This window comes from Emys orbicularis, chromosome 18 (assembly GCF_028017835.1).
Source record: "Emys orbicularis isolate rEmyOrb1 chromosome 18, rEmyOrb1.hap1, whole genome shotgun sequence".
In the NCBI taxonomy this organism is placed as follows: Eukaryota; Metazoa; Chordata; order Testudines; family Emydidae; genus Emys; species Emys orbicularis.
Window position 1 is genome coordinate 14476024 of NC_088700.1, and position 16597 is coordinate 14492620.

General features: G+C 45.9%; 1 protein-coding gene across 1 annotated transcript in view; it reads right to left on the minus strand.

The window, feature by feature from the left end:
* COL27A1 (collagen type XXVII alpha 1 chain) overlaps positions 1–16597 on the minus strand; it is a 210781-nt gene that overhangs the window by 94251 nt on the left and 99933 nt on the right. Inside the window, exons 17-24 of the mRNA XM_065418988.1 lie at positions 11324–11377; positions 9416–9469; positions 9209–9262; positions 7124–7177; positions 6761–6814; positions 4849–4893; positions 2887–2940; positions 1580–1624 (exon numbers count right to left, since the gene is read on the minus strand). Coding sequence (XP_065275060.1) covers positions 1580–1624; positions 2887–2940; positions 4849–4893; positions 6761–6814; positions 7124–7177; positions 9209–9262; positions 9416–9469; positions 11324–11377 — 414 coding nt within the window. The remainder of the gene's footprint in view (positions 1–1579; positions 1625–2886; positions 2941–4848; positions 4894–6760; positions 6815–7123; positions 7178–9208; positions 9263–9415; positions 9470–11323; positions 11378–16597) is intronic.

Genomic DNA, 16597 nt, shown 5'->3' on the forward strand with positions numbered 1-16597 from the left:
GAACGTATTTGGTATTTGGACTCTCAGTTTGTGCTATGCAAAGTTTGCTGAGATATATAAATCCCTTAATCTGCCCTAAAAAATTAAGACACTAACAGGGAACTTTAGCCTCTGGATATAGGGCTGGTATCTGTGTGCCCTAAACGTGTCCCAGATGCCCCGAAAACCAAGGGTATAGTTGCAAGCTTTGCGGACAGAGGCCAGCTCAGAGTTTAAGGTAAACAGGCTTGAGACATTATGTCCCTGAAGTAGGAACAAGAACATCAGGAGGCTGACTGATGTCCCCAGTTTTGCAAGGGCCTGCTGGTTATACGGTGTTAGTTTGATAGTGTTGGCGGTGTGCATGGTGCTTTACGGAGAACTAACTAACCTTTTCAATCTAGCCAAACCCCTGAGAAAGTCTTGCTAGTACTGACAATTGCCCTTTGTGACACTGGCTTTTGAACATGCTTGGTCAGAGAGCCATGAGACAAATGACCTCCAGCTGTTGGATACAAGAGAACAAAGATCCAGGGAGGCTGAAAAACAAAACCAAACAAACCAAAGACCTTGACTGACAAGCAACGAAAGGCCTTGGGAAAGATGGCTGCCAGGAGAAGTTGCACGTCCCTCTGCCAATGGCTGGTCAGCCGCTCAGTTGCTCTGGCCAAATCAGCCGCGTCCAGCTCGATGTGGTCATGTGGGAACGAGAAGAATGTGTTGGAGGCTCTGTGGCTGCAATTTCAGGGCTGGTAGTGGGTAGGTAGGTTGGTTGTGATCACACAAAGATGGGGAACATTTGTTTCTTTTTCCCTGAACCCCGTGGTTTCCCTGAAGCTTATGGAGAGGATGCATCTTCCTATGTTTCCTAGTCAGCACATTCTCTTCTATGGTGCAACGAAGCAGTGCTCATCACTGTTCTCTTGTTGCCAAAAGCATAAACCTGCAAGATGCTGAGTGCCCCCTGCTTCAAGGAAGCGCAGCACCTCATGGGTGGGGTCAGTACAATGCTGGACCAGGCAGCCAGTGAGGGGGTATTGACCATGAAAAGACTCAAGAAAAGAACTCAATAAACTGATGATTATTTCTATCAAGTTTGCATGGGGAAACTGCCTTAGCATCTGATTTGTATCTCCTATTGCATCTCAGGCGCCTCAGGGCAGGGACCCATTATTTTGTAAACTGTCCGCAGGGTACTATGTGCACCTATAAATACCACAGACAACATATGGACATTTGAGAGCCACCCACTGGGTCACCGATGCTCTGAGGCTGAGCTAATTGGAACTGGGCTTAGTGATGAAAGAATCCATTTTGTTGGGAACCAATGATTTTGCAAGCAAAGTAGGAATAAGGAGAGGCCCTTGAGGATGAAAAGAATACAGGGGCAAGGAGGGCAACAATTTTCTGTGCCTCTCTGGAAAAGTTATTTTTACACGCATACACACACGATATACTATTTCACATATTATAAAATCGCAGTGTTTACAAAACACCTGATCTTCAGCAAACAGGTCAAGATTCTGCCCCGTACCAGGGATGCATGGGGAAATGGGTACATGTGAGACATTCAAATGGACAAAGAAAATAAGGAGTTTACCTGCTCACCAACTTTTCCTGTCCGCCCTGGATGTCCTGGCTCACCCTGCATTGAGATGGAGAGAGGTATCACAGAAGGCTAACTCAGTGCTGCTTTGTCAAAGGTCTTTCTCCGAAAGGGTTAAACTCCTGGTGTCTCAACTGCAGCACAGCAGGATTAATGATAGGCGTAACTAAATGTTTTGGGTGAGTAGTGCTGGGTCTCAAATACTGAGAGTTCCAGCACTAACAAGCCTTGTGCAACGACACTGCACCAAACTTGTGCATCAGCCCACTTTTTAATGAGATCAAGCCTTCAAAATAGGTACTTCCAAGCTGTCTACAATTTCCAAGAGCCTGTTAATTAGGAAAGAACAGTCAGAGTCTGTGCTAACATGACAGATGCAATTGTGTGGCCAGATTTTCAAGAGAGCTCAGCTCCCATTTGAGCACCAAAATAAGGAACCGAATTTCTAAAAGCTCAGTACGTTGGGTGCAAAATTCTTTGGAAAACTTCAGGATCAATTGTGGGTGCGGTGCACCTGAAAATCCAGCCTCTGGTGGTGACTTTGATTACCTACTGTGATCACCATTAAAAAGTCAACTTCTTACAATCATTCAGAGAGCATGGCCCGAGGGTGGAGAGAAAAGCACAGGGATGTACATAAGCCCAGACTGACCAGGGAGAAGGGTGGGCTGTGGGAGGGTTGGTCCAGGGAAGTGTCTGAGTAACTCAGGACAGGCTGTCTAAAAGACAGTCACTGCTAACCTGGTGTTGTCTCTGGTTCACAGCAGCTGCATTTTCTCAGTCAGCAGATAATGTGACTCCAGATGTGCTGCCAGAACAGATTTTTGTTATTTACTTGTTTAAAGAGCTGCCTTTTTTTTTTTTTGGCTGGGGGTGGGTATTGTGAAGAGCAGGCTGCTCTTGGACTAGCTCCTCCTGCTGCCAATGAAACAGCAGAGATAGGAATGGTTAGCATTGTTTCAGAAGAAAAAATGGAGAGGCAATGGAAAAACAATTAAACAGTTTAATATCAAAAGAGAAATACACTTGTTTATAATAAAGCATGTGGTTTAAAAATGCACAGTCATTCTTCCACAGAAACCAAGCTGAGGCTGAACTTCCAGAAGCCGAAGACAAAGAGAAATGCAGAGAGAAGAGCAAATCCTCACTGCCCCGTTTCATTTCTATGATGGAAACTGGAAGCTCAGCACATGTTAAACGTGAGGGGTTCTTGAAGTTTAACTCCAGTCTTGAATTCCTCTTCCCCCTGGCTCCCACCCCAACCCATCAGCTCTCTGGTATGAACACCCCTCCCGCCTTACCTTTGAACCATCAGGGCCAGGTTTTCCAGGAAATCCCTTCCTGCCAGGTCGACCCTGAAACACACAAAGGATGATGAATATAAAAGGCTCAATATTGTCTTTGCTCCCAGCTGTTGCAGCTGCCCTTGATCACTGCAGCCACAGCCTGCGTGACCTCATGCAACTTACAAATAGAGCTGAGTGACATTTTTTTGGCAAATAATAAATTAACTGAAAAATGCATTTTGGGGGGCACTGAAACGATTTATGAATTTGGGTCAGAGTCAGTAAATAGTTTCCACTGACAAAAAAGCCCCCAAAACCAAAATTTCAAAAACAGCATTTCAAATAGTCATTCAAAATGTTTGACCCAGACAAAGGGGTTGGGGTTTTTTGCTTTTTCATTTCACAGAGAAAAAAAAAATACGAAAAATCAGTTTTGGTTAGAAACGAACCTGAATTTTTCAGTTCAGAGGCCGAACTGAAAAATCAATGATTTGCTCAGCTCTGCTTACAAAGTAGCGTCTCCAAAAGAATCCAGCTTACAACATCCCAAAGCAGCCCTTCTAGGCACCAGGGCACAATGCCTTGGCCCTGGGTCTGATCTCTGGATGACCTGGATCCCAGCGCGAGACAGAAACTGCATGTGTAAGGAAGTGTCTGCTCCACCATTAGGCAAATTTCATCTCTTCAGCATCACGCCAGAAGTGCAGCATGGGCGTTGTAAGAAATGAATGGAAGGGCTGTATTGCTGACCTTTTAATGCTGGGTAATTATACACGGCATTCATCGGGCATCCAAACACTCCCAGCCGCCATCTGTGCCCAGTTCAGGCTCCAGTATCCTGAGCCCCTAAAGGCAGCGTCTTCCTAGTGCCAGCATGAGCTTCGTCACAGCAGCGCCCCACAGAAACTAGCTGGGATTGGGGAGCCTGAGCTTCCTGGCAACAATACCCCACTGGTACCAGCTAGAATTCAGCCAATATGAGCTTTCTTGTAGCCGTGGCCACCACAGATCAGTGCAAACTGTTGACTCTGTGCGTGAGTATATATACCCCATGCTTATCACCCATCAAAGCAGGAATACACTCCCAAACCAATGGACTGGTGAAAACTTACTCCCTGCCCGGGAAAGCCACTTCAGTTTCTGCCCTAGCAGCTGGGGCTGGAATGGATTTATAGCATCAGATCTTTGGTAGCAGCCAATACCTGGTTTTATAGAGGGCAGTGAAAATCGCTGTATCAACGCACGTGCTCAATAGCAATAAGTTGTATGTGGGGTAAGACATTCCTCTCCTGAGCCGTATAGCAATTAGAGTACACCCAGAGGGTGAGATTTGGTTACCATTATATCAGGATCCTGCAAATATTCTCAGAGGTCATAAAATCCTGCAGTGGTGAGTTCCAAAGATATGACTATATTCCTTTTGTTTATCCCAAATGTACTGCTCTGTTGTTTTGATTGAGGGTCCTCTACTTTCACATTATGGGGCAGACAAAAGGACTTTTTAAGTCCACTGTCTATATCCTTGTATTTCTCAATCCATCCTTTTTCTTGCTCTTCTCCTTTAAAAACAAATGCAGCATTCAAATGAGACCAGGGACATATTTTTTAATCATGGAAGCCAACATGGGGGTGCGTTATGGAGCTAGGTCCAAGTCACACAGTTTGCACTTGGATCTGAATTATCCCAAAGTTTGAGGGTGTTTATATGGAGCTTTAATCTAGCCCCACCTTTAGTTGAATATTAAGACATTATATAGCCCCCATCCAACGCCCAGTGGGAATCTTTCCATTGATTTCCATGGATGTTGGATCAAGCCCTTGTTGCACATAGACAATACAATGCTTGCCAGCAGGACCATTCTTTGACTGAAACAGGGGGTTCAAATCTTTCATTTTTATTTCCAACCTCAAATGCCTGGTGAGGTGTATGGAGCTACTTAGTAACTGACCAGGCCACTCGAGAGCAGTGAAACCTACCTCTGGACCAGGGGACCCTGGTGGCCCTATGGGTCCTTCATCTCCCTAAAGGGGAAAAAATGAAACTAGTAAGAAAATCTTATAGGTCTCTCGGGTTCCAGAAATGCTATGAAAGTAAATAGCTTGTAATACCATCAGCATTTAAATACACAATCCCCGGGCTTATGCAACTGCTGTCTTGTCATAACATTTTAACAGTTCCATCCCATCAGACTGGAAAGGAAGATTATCAGAGCACTTCTTTCCGGGAGATCTCATCACCATTTCAGTGCAGCCAGATATGTCTGTGGAGCCATCCCAGTGCCAGAGGAATAAACCTAAAGGCAAATCCTGCCTATGGACGCCCACCGGAAATTCCCAGAGAAGTTAATGGCAATTGCGTGTGCTTACCAAAGGGAAGAATTTTGCCCACAAGATACTGTACTTGATCACGGGCATCTGATTAGTTTGGTTTGGCCAAGGACTCAAACCCTGGAGAGCTTGCTCTTTTTGCCCCAGGTGCAAGGTTTCTCACAGACTTTCACACATATCAAATATACTGAGGGTTTTCCTTCACTTTCACACAGGACACTAGATTGGCTCCACTACTGAGATTTCCCAAAGGCTTACATGGCAATTGGACTAGGCCCTGCATCTGGGTTCCTCGTCAGTTTCTGTTTAGTCTGGATCAGATTTAAAGTTTCCAGGAGACCTTCAATTAAGCCACAGGATGGTGATCTCAAGTGTCTAGCCTAAACCCACAATAGAAAGAGAAATTGAAAGTGCTCTTAGCCCACCCATTGCTCTAGTGGTTTTGAGTTAGACCATTAGGACCACTAATAGAAGCCATGTGGTCAAGTGGACTGACCATGGGATTGGAAGTCAATGAGACCTGATTTTGACACTGATTCAGTGTGTGACCTGGGGTGAGCCACTTAATCTATGTCCTGGTTTCCCCATCTGCAAATTGGATAGAATACTCTCCTATCTCACAGAGGACGGGGAGGCAGGGGGTCATGCAGACGAATCAGTTAATGCTTGTAAAAGCTCTTTTAAAATGACAAGTGCTAAATAAGGCTAAGAATTATTATTGCTATTATACCATGCTTTCAGTTCATGCACTGAATCTGGATTATTTTCACAGGGCTACAAATCCAGACGGCTCTTGAAAGATAAAAGACCACGAGCTTGATTTTCCGCTCAGGCTGATGTAAATCAAGAGACACTACAGTGAAGTCACTGGAATGACCCTGGTGTAAAGCTGTAGGGAGCAGGAGGAGAATGAGGCTCACTGTCTCTGCCCTAAAGTGTTTCCAATTCAAGGGTCACTCACGTCAATGGCAACCCCCAAGTGAGAGGCATAATTAAGCCCCGAACGAAGGCACAACACGATGGGCGGAGGCAGACCACCTGGGTTTATGCAGCAATAAGGTCATGAGCACATGATGGAGAATAAGGAGTACATCCTGTTCATTATTTATTTTAGAAGATGATGTTACTCTGTGGGGTAGACCAGGGTCTGTAGGCCTCACATTAGAAAATGCGCTTTAAGGCAATGAGTGAAGGAACACAGAATAGAGGCACATTGGACCTTGGGCCAGGAAAGGAGGATTTTCAGGCATAGGGGCCTGAGTGGAAGAAGGCACCAAGATGAGGTGTAGAAAAAAGAAGCTAATGGGGTGGCTCAGCCTCTGTTGGATGCACGGATTGAGGGGAGCACGTAGCCCCTAGCGCTAACCCCAGTGGATCTGTGATTTTGCAGGTTTCTGATTGGTGACTGAGACTAAGTATCTGCTCCCAGGTGCAGATGGAGCAAACGGTGGAGATGGAGCAAACCTTGGGCCCCATTTATGCAAAAGATTAACGTGATTGGAAAAGGAAAGTTTTCTTGGACAAGAACGGCATTTGGCTTTGGAAGCACATGGACACTTACCTCTTGGCCAGGCTGTCCTCTCGGCCCAGGTAAACCTCGTGCTCCGGGCTTCCCCTGCAATGGATCCAAAAGAAAAGGTTCTCAGAAAATAGAAGCATAAGCTCTGAGGGTCCATTAAAGTGAGACAGGTCTCTTTCCAACACACGTTGCCATGGGGCAGGATCCAATGTCAATTTTGTTTCAGGAAAAAAAGAAAAATCCCACTCTTGGAGGGACCTCAGTCCAAAACAGACCAAACCGGAGTCTCAGCCAGAACAATCTCCAGGAATCTCCAGGGCTTTCCCCCCCACCCCGCTTCCCACATCTGTGTTTTCATTGGCTGTTTCCAACTCAGCACAAGGCTTCTATCTGAGAGCCGCTCACCTTAGGGCCTTCGGGGCCATTTTGTCCTGGTGGGCCAATATCCCCTGGAAAGCCCTAGAGAGAATCAGAAATGGTTGGCGTTACATTAGAGAGCTTTCTGGAAAGGCTTCCTGTGCTCTTCTAAGAGCTCTTCTAAAGATTTAACTTGATGCTTTGTGTTGTGACGAGCATCATACGCTGGCACTGTGCACATACAGGCCACTGTGGGGCATCTGCAGGGACTGAAGCAGCTTTGAAATAACCAGATGAAATCCAACATGTGGTAGAGGGTATCAGTAGAAAAGAGATCTAGGTTATTGGTTTAAGTAAGAACAAGGCATCCCTTCTGTTAACAGCCCCTTTTTGGTCCATCTCCTTGCAAAATTCACTGTTGTAAGGGCCTCCCTGTCGTCGCATATTTAAAAATGGCATTTTGGTTTTTAATTCATCTTTATCAGACAGTATATAATCTCATTTCTCAGATAAATAAATCACCTGCCTGAATGACAAAGCTACGAATTAGGAAAGGTGCTGACATGCTCATTAGCTGCTGTCTTTAACCAAACAGTGACCCCCTTTCCACCCACAACCCATTCACTGAAGAAACAAAGGAATCCATAGTCATTTCCAGTAGAAACAAAGAACAAGAATTACTAAGCGATACCACTTGACAGAGAGCCATTCCAGGCCCAGCAAAATAACAGAACACTGATGAAAGGAAAACAGTCTATCAGCCAGCGCTACAAGTGGCTCTCAGGCTCACGACGTACATTTTCTAATTATTAATAAGGGCGTGAACCACAACGTGCTGCAGAGAAATTGATCTTGTACGTGAAGAGATCACAACATGGTTTTAGGCGAGGACAATGGGGTTGTCTTCTAACATGAACAGTATTTGGTTAAAAAGATTCCCAGGTTACCCACAACAGAGGCTAAAAGGATAAAAAGGGAAGAACAGACCCACTGTAGGACGGTGATGAACCTGCTGAGCTGAAAACCCGTTGCTGTTCTCCTCACCATGACTGATGTATGATCTTCCAGAGTGGAAGAGTGGGCTCCCAGTCCTCTCCCCTGACCAATAAGGAAACTTTCTGAAAGGGTTTGGCTCAGGAAATGAGCTCCTTCCCCAGGAAGGGGGCAGCAGCAGAAAACAGGCTGGAGAGCTGCATGATGAGCGGGGGCCAAGTGACCAAGACAGCTATGGGACCTTGCTTGGACAGGTGAGGGATGCCATGATGGTTATATCTATTGCTCCACAGGAAAGGAGAGAGGGCTGGACAAGCTGGGTTCTGCCACTGACTTGTCATGTGTCCTTGGGCAACTTGCTTCAGCTTTCTAAGCTTCAGATCCCCTATTTGTAAAATGGGGATGATACCTCCTTTCTTAGTGTGCTTCGAACCCTATGGAGGAAAAGGCGCTAAGCATGATTAGCGATTTAAGTGATTGTAGGAAACGAGGAGAGAACAGACTACAACAAGTGGGGCCTTGGTATCACACTGAGGTAGAGAGAGGATTGGGACTGGTGGCCCAAGGACTCTATCCTCTTGGTCTCACTATACATCACTGCAGCCGGGTCGGAATGTGCGAGGCGCTTACTGTATAGCCTGGAGTTTTGACTTTGGAAACCCCCAGAGATTCCATGGAGTGGGGAGGGAGGGAGGGAACCGTCTGAAGATAAAACACAGAGGAGGGATCCTTATGCAAACTGACAACCTGTCAGTGCAGCACTACGGCAGTGAGTTCAACAGGAATTTGCCTGTGCTTTGCTAGCAAAGGCTTCAACCCTGCACCCACATGGAGCATTACTGGTTGAGTCAGAAGCAAATAATTCCACCGAATCTATAGATGGAGCCACCTGAAGAGTGGTTTCCAAGACTGGCAGGGAGGTGAGTATCTAAATGATTCCTAAATTAAAACCCAAGCTGGAGTTCAAAGGAGGTGGAATCTCAGCAGCGAAGTAGCCTGCAGCTGTCCAACGGACATTTCTCATTTTCCCTTTGCAGTGAGGATTGCTTGGGGGGGGGGGGGGGATTATGAAGGTTTGCCAACAAAGAGAGGCGGCAGAAATCAAGAAATAAAGGAATGATCAGAGCTGAAGGCACATACCTCAGGACCGGGTGGTCCTGGAAACCCGACTGGACCTTTGTCACCAACCTTTCCCTGCCAAATCAGAAAACAAGGGTGAATGTAAGACAGCTGCTGAGGTTCCTGTTTAGAATAACATCCACCCTGCCGAGCCATCTTTCCAGCTGGGCACTGAACTCTTTAGAGGCAAGATTAGGAAACAGAAGATGGTTAAAAGGCATTACTTACAAGGGGACCTGGCTTCCCTCGGGCTCCTGGTATTCCAGGAAAGCCCTGACTGCCCTGGGAAACAGAGAAACAATTTTTCAGTAAACAGAATTAAACAGATGCAAAATAACCACTGTAAAGCCCCCACCCCATGCTTCTGCAACAGCGAGAGAATCTTTTCATCCTGACAACTCCAGTCATATCCAGTGCTTTGGGGGGTGGATGACCACAGCATGGAAGGACACAGTAGAACAGATTAAACCTGCCAAGCATAAGCCTCTCTCTTTTCCCTTGGTGCATTCCTACACCAGGATATGGGGCGGACCCTCAGCATGTGTAAGGGGAGGAGAAAGGAGTCAGCTGTGATGCCTCATGGGGCTGCCTGATATTGTCACCAATACAAGGCTGGGGAAGACTGTCCTGAAGGAGAGGAGAGGACTTTAGGAGTCACTCGTTTAAAGAAGACCGAGTTCTAGAAGGACACCTATAGTTAACATTGCTGTACAGTTACATTTCTCCAACATCCTCTTCTTTCTCGCTCTCATAGGGTCTTAAGGCCAGCTGTTGAAAGTCCTTTGATTGGTGGTTTCCCCAGCCAAAATCCCAGCACAGTGCATCCCATGGCGTAGGGATCTCTTGATTTCCCATCTCTGAGCCGTAGAGTTTTACATGCTAATACTTAGGGTGACCAGATAGCAACTGTGAAAAAACAGGACAGGGGATGGAGTAATAGGCGCCTATATAAGAAAAAGTCCCAAAAAACGGGACTGTCCCTATAAAAACGGGACATTTGGTCACCCTACTAATACTCCAACTCCACTCCCTACAGGTCCTTACACAGCTGTTCTCACACACCAACCTCTGGCTGGCAGGTGCTCACACTCTCCTCCCTGGCTGGCAGGCATATATGCATGCTTGGCCCCTTACACCTGTTACACAGGCAACCCACACATCTGTTCCCTGGGATCCGGCACACAGACACTTCCCCTCTCTGCTACGTGGTCTTCCTGGCTAATGCAGGCAACCTCCTTCTCTGCACCCAGACATCCAGCACACACCTCCTCACAGCATCTTTTCAGTGGGACATACACACATTGCTCCCCAGCACGTGGAAAACACACCCTCTGCACTCTGATCCTAAGAGCTACACAGACGGTTGCATACTGTACTGCGTTCACCGGTACGTAGCACAAAGACACTCATGCTATCGTAGGGCAGGGACCTGGCATGCATGCTTTCTTTGCCTGAAATTCCCTGCTCTCTGGTTGTATTCGCAGGGACACATGCTAAAGACCTATAGATTCTAGGGGCCAAATTCAACCCTGGCATGAGCAGGGTCACCTATACTGATGCCAATGATCTGTACCCTCTAATATGGCCCTAAGAACATATAAGCTATTGTAGGGAGGTGTGGCTGACCACTACAGAGGCCCCAGTCCAGCAAAACACGTAAGCACATGGGTAGCATTAATCATAGCAGTAGTTCCACTGAAGTCAATAGGACTCCGACTGCTCGTGCTTAAAGTTATGCATATGCTTAAGTGCTTTGCTGCTTTGGGGCCTAAGTCCCTGTAGCAGACAAATTCACTGACTCCGCAGCCAGCAGACCATGTATCTTGCTCCTAATCAGAAGAACTTGTTCCATCACTTTCAGTTTCTGCAGGAGGTTATGGCCCTTTCCGTAGGAAGCACCTTATTTTCCCATACAGAACTGCATGTTTAAAAAAAATTGCATTCTATTGATTTTGGTTTGAGAAGCTCTCAGAGTTATGCAGAGTGGGGGGTGAATCTGAGGGTGCAATGCAAATAACTAGTGTCTTTATGACCGGAGGAACCAGAGCTTTCAAAAGAACATGGTTTGAATATGAGCTGAGAAAGCCGGCAGCTATGCATGTTATCTATGTAAGAAGAAAAATTGAAAGCAATTACCTTGTCTCCTTGGAATCCAATATCTCCTGGAACACCTGGCAGTCCCTGATCACCCTGAATACACATCACCAAAGAAAGTTACAATATACACCATCAATGGCAAAACGGTCCAGGTCTATAGAAAATTATACGATGTACTGCACGGCAGAAATTTCATTTCAGGCCCCTTTCAAACAGAACTGGTGACAAACCAAAGGTCATATAATCCATCACAACAATCTTGAGCAAAATATGCCTTTCCCAACAACAAATCTGAACTGAGAAACAAAACCACAGGAGAGAGAAAATAAATACCTGTGCCTGTTGTGAAAAATGTTAGAAGAGAAGACTACAGGCTGCTTTTCCCTTGCTAGTAGCAAACACATAGGTGATGAAATGTCAAAATACAGCTGAGCAAAACAGCCAGCTTGCTTATTGGTAAATGGAATTTTCCTCTTAGGTTGTTCTCCTCTACAGAGCCTGGCTCCCGGGGGGTTCTGAAGGCATAGCCTGGGACTGGGAGCACGGATCAACCCCTTCCCTATAAAAGTATTGGACATCTACTGAAATCCCTCAGTACCAACCTACTGCAGAAATCTAGGCTGGGATTTCTAAAGGGGTTTAAGCACTTAACGCTGACTTACTTTCAATGAGACTTAAGTCCCTTTGAGAATCGCAGCCATGAAGTCTGACTAAGAAATCGACAGGCTAGCACTGAGCTGTTAGACAGATGACCCAATACGGGACCTTTGTTTTCTCCAAATTGGTAGAGGATCCCTACTTTCTGGGCACCTAGAAACAACTGTTCCATCAGAGGAACTGATTAGGAAATCAGATTTGGGAAACCTGCTCTAATGAATAGAGAGGAAAGGGGGTAAGGCAGTTTCTCTCCCCAGCACAAATGTGAGAAGTAATCTTTATAAAAGTTTTGCATGATGACAAGGCCAAATAGCAGCAAATGCTATGGAGGCTGCATCCCATACACATTGTGCCTTCAGTCCATCCAGACCTGGCTTTCTTATAAGAGAGCAGCACAGAGCAACGCATACGGCTATACTTCTAAATGGAATCTGTATGGAAGACAAACAAACTTTAGATGTAGAGTCACAGACTTCCAACACTTGAGAAAAAAGCCCCAGGAGGAGAGATTCCACTCAGGTTAACAACTGAGCACTCAATGATTATAGAGATTAATGAGCATAACTGCTTCTCTAAATGTGCAGGAGAAGATCAGTGGAAGTGCCACCACTTTGTTAAGATGAACCCTGAGTATGGGAGTCATTAGAGATGGAAAAGACCTGTTGTACGGTCCAGCCCATCTTCTTGCTAATGCTGGATGGTTCCAATTTTCTAATGTCCTGCATTTTCTAGTCTTTTGTCCACCCTAGCCTTGAAAATCCCAACTCACTGGGCTGCCATCCCTTGCCCTGAGAGATGGGAGAGCAGCCTGGCGTGAAGAAGCTGGGTTTGTTCTGAGAACCAGCCTGCCTTTGTCAAACCTGGTAACTGAGAGCCATAAGAAAAGGTTTATTTGTTTCATAACCAAGCTGATATATGCAATGCATTAAAAAAACTGCTTAAAAGGAAAATACATGGAGGGTCCCAGATCTGCGCAGGCTAAAAAGATTCCAGCTAAAGACTAAAGTAAGTGCTCATGGATGGGAGTGATACACTTTATCCTACATAAAGCCATTGATACAGATCATCTGAAAGAGAAATCAGTCTTCAATCATCTTGATGAGGTAGGGGTGAGGAAAGAAGTGGTAGTTCATGGGAAATGTGTAAAGATGATGTTAAGGAACAGAGTTCCAAGTCTGGATGTGCAGAGGGGCTTCTACCTTACCACAAGCAGATTAGTTATGGACAGTCCCACATTATCATTCTGGAACTAACCATTCTCTTTGGAACAGAGGCTTCCCCATAAGAGGTTATAATGAAGACAAGGGATCCTCCAGTGGAAGAGATTAGGGTGCCCTGGCTTATGTGAGACTAGAGGCTGTACCCATTGTCATTGACCTTCAAGGCATTGAGGGTATAGAACCACTCATGGGATGGATTCAGGAAGCACTAGCCAAGCGTGGCATGCCCCGTGTATATCCGTCCGGCTGCTATCCATGGTGCCACACAGTCTATAGCATTTCAGCAGTGTGGCTGGAATGTGTGTGTGTTTGACATGGATTAGGCACATTTTGTTGCAAAGCATGCAGAAACTTTTAATTCCTCTGCTGTGTTGCCTCATACAATTGGTGCTGGGAAGGGGGATAACTACCTCAAAGAGCTTGGAGCAGACCTCCCTGGCAAAAGGGTGAAGGGAGCTTTCCTTCACTGTGGGAAAAAACAACCCAGGAGCTGAGTAGGCCAGAAGACCACGTGCTTCTCCTGTAACTGTCTAGGTTAGGAAACTGTAATAGCAGGGTTTAACGGGACACTGCAGCTGTATAACTAAAGTAACTCCAGCTCTTCCTTAGGAAGATCCTGTAAACCGCAGCTCTGAGGAGAACTGCTGGGCCTACCATTAATTCCCATCTTCCCTCTGGAGCAGCATGGCTCTCACATTAGGTATTCCAGCCTGCTGGCTTGTCATCGCCTAAGGGTGCCCCCACCAGCCCTGCTCTCCGATTCCAGGGCAGCAAAGTGGGGAAATCTCCACCGAGACAGAGACGCACACACGGGGCCAAGTTCTGCCAGCCCCGATAGAAGGTGATAGAGCCCCACCTTTGCCAAAAAGGATGCAGAACACCCTCAAAGCCCTCATTCCCTTTCAGACCTTTGCTCAACAGCAAAAAGTGGCAGATGGAATGAATTAGGCCAATCAAGGCTGCTCTCATCTGAACTGAGTTAATAATTACAAAAGATTACTGATTATTGTCAGCCTGGTGGGGGTGAGTGCTGCACCACTCCTGCTGATCCAGCATTTCAGTCTCCAGATGCTGTCTAATGTCTGGGAGATACATATATTAAAAACGTATAGCTCCACACAGGGCTGGAGTTTAACTCCACATTCACCAGAGAAGAGCTGAGCTGGTGCTTTCATTCCCTCTCTCTTCTGGTTCTGTAATGGGCTGCCCCTTCTACACACCTCCTGCAATAAATTCTTTGGTCACTTTCTAGGGAAGCCGTCTCTGCATTCCTGAACAGGACATCAGCAACTGCCTTCAAGAATCTACCCCAGGTTTTTACACAAGACCCAACCCATGCTGGGACAAGACTCTGGAATCTGAGTTAGGAGTCAGTATGGATGCCCAGCCAGAGTAGACCTGTTCAATAAAGCTGACTGTTTCTTTCTCCTGAGCCTTCGAGCCATCTACGCTAACTAGTAACCAGGTTGTGAGATGGTATGGTTGACATGCAAACTCAACCTGGTTAGCCTATGAAGACTTTCAAAGGTGACAACCTGACACACCTAAAAGGGCCTGGGTATTCAAAGGATGGGTACTCAGCACTTCCTGAATGTGAGGCCCCATTAAGATGTCCGAGATTGGGCACCCAAAGTCACTAGACACTTGAAAATCTTGGCTGTGGTTCCTTATTGTTTTGACCCCAGTTTGTGAGCAGGATTGTTACCAAGACTGTCAGTCAGTAACATAGCTGTGACGTGCAGATGAGACCCCCCCATCCTTATCTGCTGTGTACATGAGTCAGGCAGTCCTACTTCCCAGGTGTGTCTGTGGAAGGGCATTCTAAAGTGCATGGCAAAAACATACCCCACTTAGTACCTCCGGCAGGGCCTGCTTGAGACAGTGCATTCTCCTGAGGGAGCCTGGGCAGCTGACACAAACATGGATGTGCAGTATGAAGAGTGTGCACAAGCCAACACACTGGACACGTGGTTGCGTAGTGGAAATGCTGCTGTGTGGAGGCTGAACTGTGTTAGCTGTAACTAGGTCAAACAGTGTGTCAGAGCCCAGCTATGCTTCAGAAAGTTTATCTGTGATGTGGATGAGAACACCAGTGCATTCAGCCAAGGAGTTCCCCATAACCTTAGCCACCACACCCAACAGAAAGGGATTTATATTAGTCAGGAAGGGATAGAGGTATGAATAACTATCTGTTTGCAGAGGCAGCACCCAGGAAAGGACAAATGCTGGCAACATCCCAGAGATGGTGGTAGACAAACTCTCAGACAAGATAGATACAAAAGGAAAACATGGGTGCCAAGGAAGTGTCTTAGGTTTCTGGCCTTTAGGGCAAAGGAGAAGTTTGGATAAAGGAGACAGTGGAAGGTAGTGGTGAAGTTAAGATCTGACAGGCAGAAGAGGGATATTAAGGGATCAGAGAAAGGCCATGGGCCACATAAAACCCATGTAAAATGCACAACAGAGGTGGAAACTAGTAATGAGACATCCAGGAGGTGAATGCAGAACGGAACCTTCTTAGTTTCAAGTCACCTCTCCCACTCCACTCTACGCAGAGGGGCACCATGACCAAAATGGAGGGCAATCTGGGGATTGTCCTCTCACTACAAAAGGAGTTTAATTATATCTGAGACTTCTATTAACAGATTCAATTGTATAGCATATATGGAGGAAATACGAGCATCAAAGAAAGATGCTGAAGGACCTAGTAGTGGTTGGGATGGAATGTAGTTTCACAGAACTGAAAGAGGAAGGAAGCAAAAGTAAAAGGATGTCTTGCTGCTAAGGCAATAGACTGGGACTCGAGAGTTGGGGTCAATTCCTGTCTTTGCCAGAGACTTCCTGGGTGACCTTGGGCATCTCTCTGTGCCTCAGTTCCCCACATGAAAAATGAAGATGACAATCCTTCCTTTGTCGGTCTTGTCTATTTAGACTCTTTGTAAGCTCTTTGCAGGCAGGGACTGTCTCTTACTGTGTGTGTATATACAGCGCTAGCACAACGAGGTCCAGTATCAGACAGGGTCTCTATGTGCTACTAGAATACAAATAATAAAAAACATAATACAGCAAGATAGGAAAGAAGACACCTGTTTCTTGCTCATGGTGCACAACATAAAAATAGAATGATCAATATGACCAAAAGATGCAGTAAGATAAAGAAGCATGAGACCAAATGAATACAGCAGGTTACTGATCACTTAGAAAAGCTAAGTTTAAGTATTAGAAACAGGCCAACTGGCTGCACCCTGATGCCAAAAAAAAAATCACAAAACCAAAAAGCTGAAGAACACAGGCCGAAAGAAAATCCAACTTTCCCAATCTCACTATTGAGCTGATATGTCTCGTTTGTATCTGTGCAAGTGAGTGCAGCATATTTTGAGATTTTGGCCTCTCGGGTAAAAGGCTTTATAGCTAAAATATGAAAACTGACTGCGGTCAC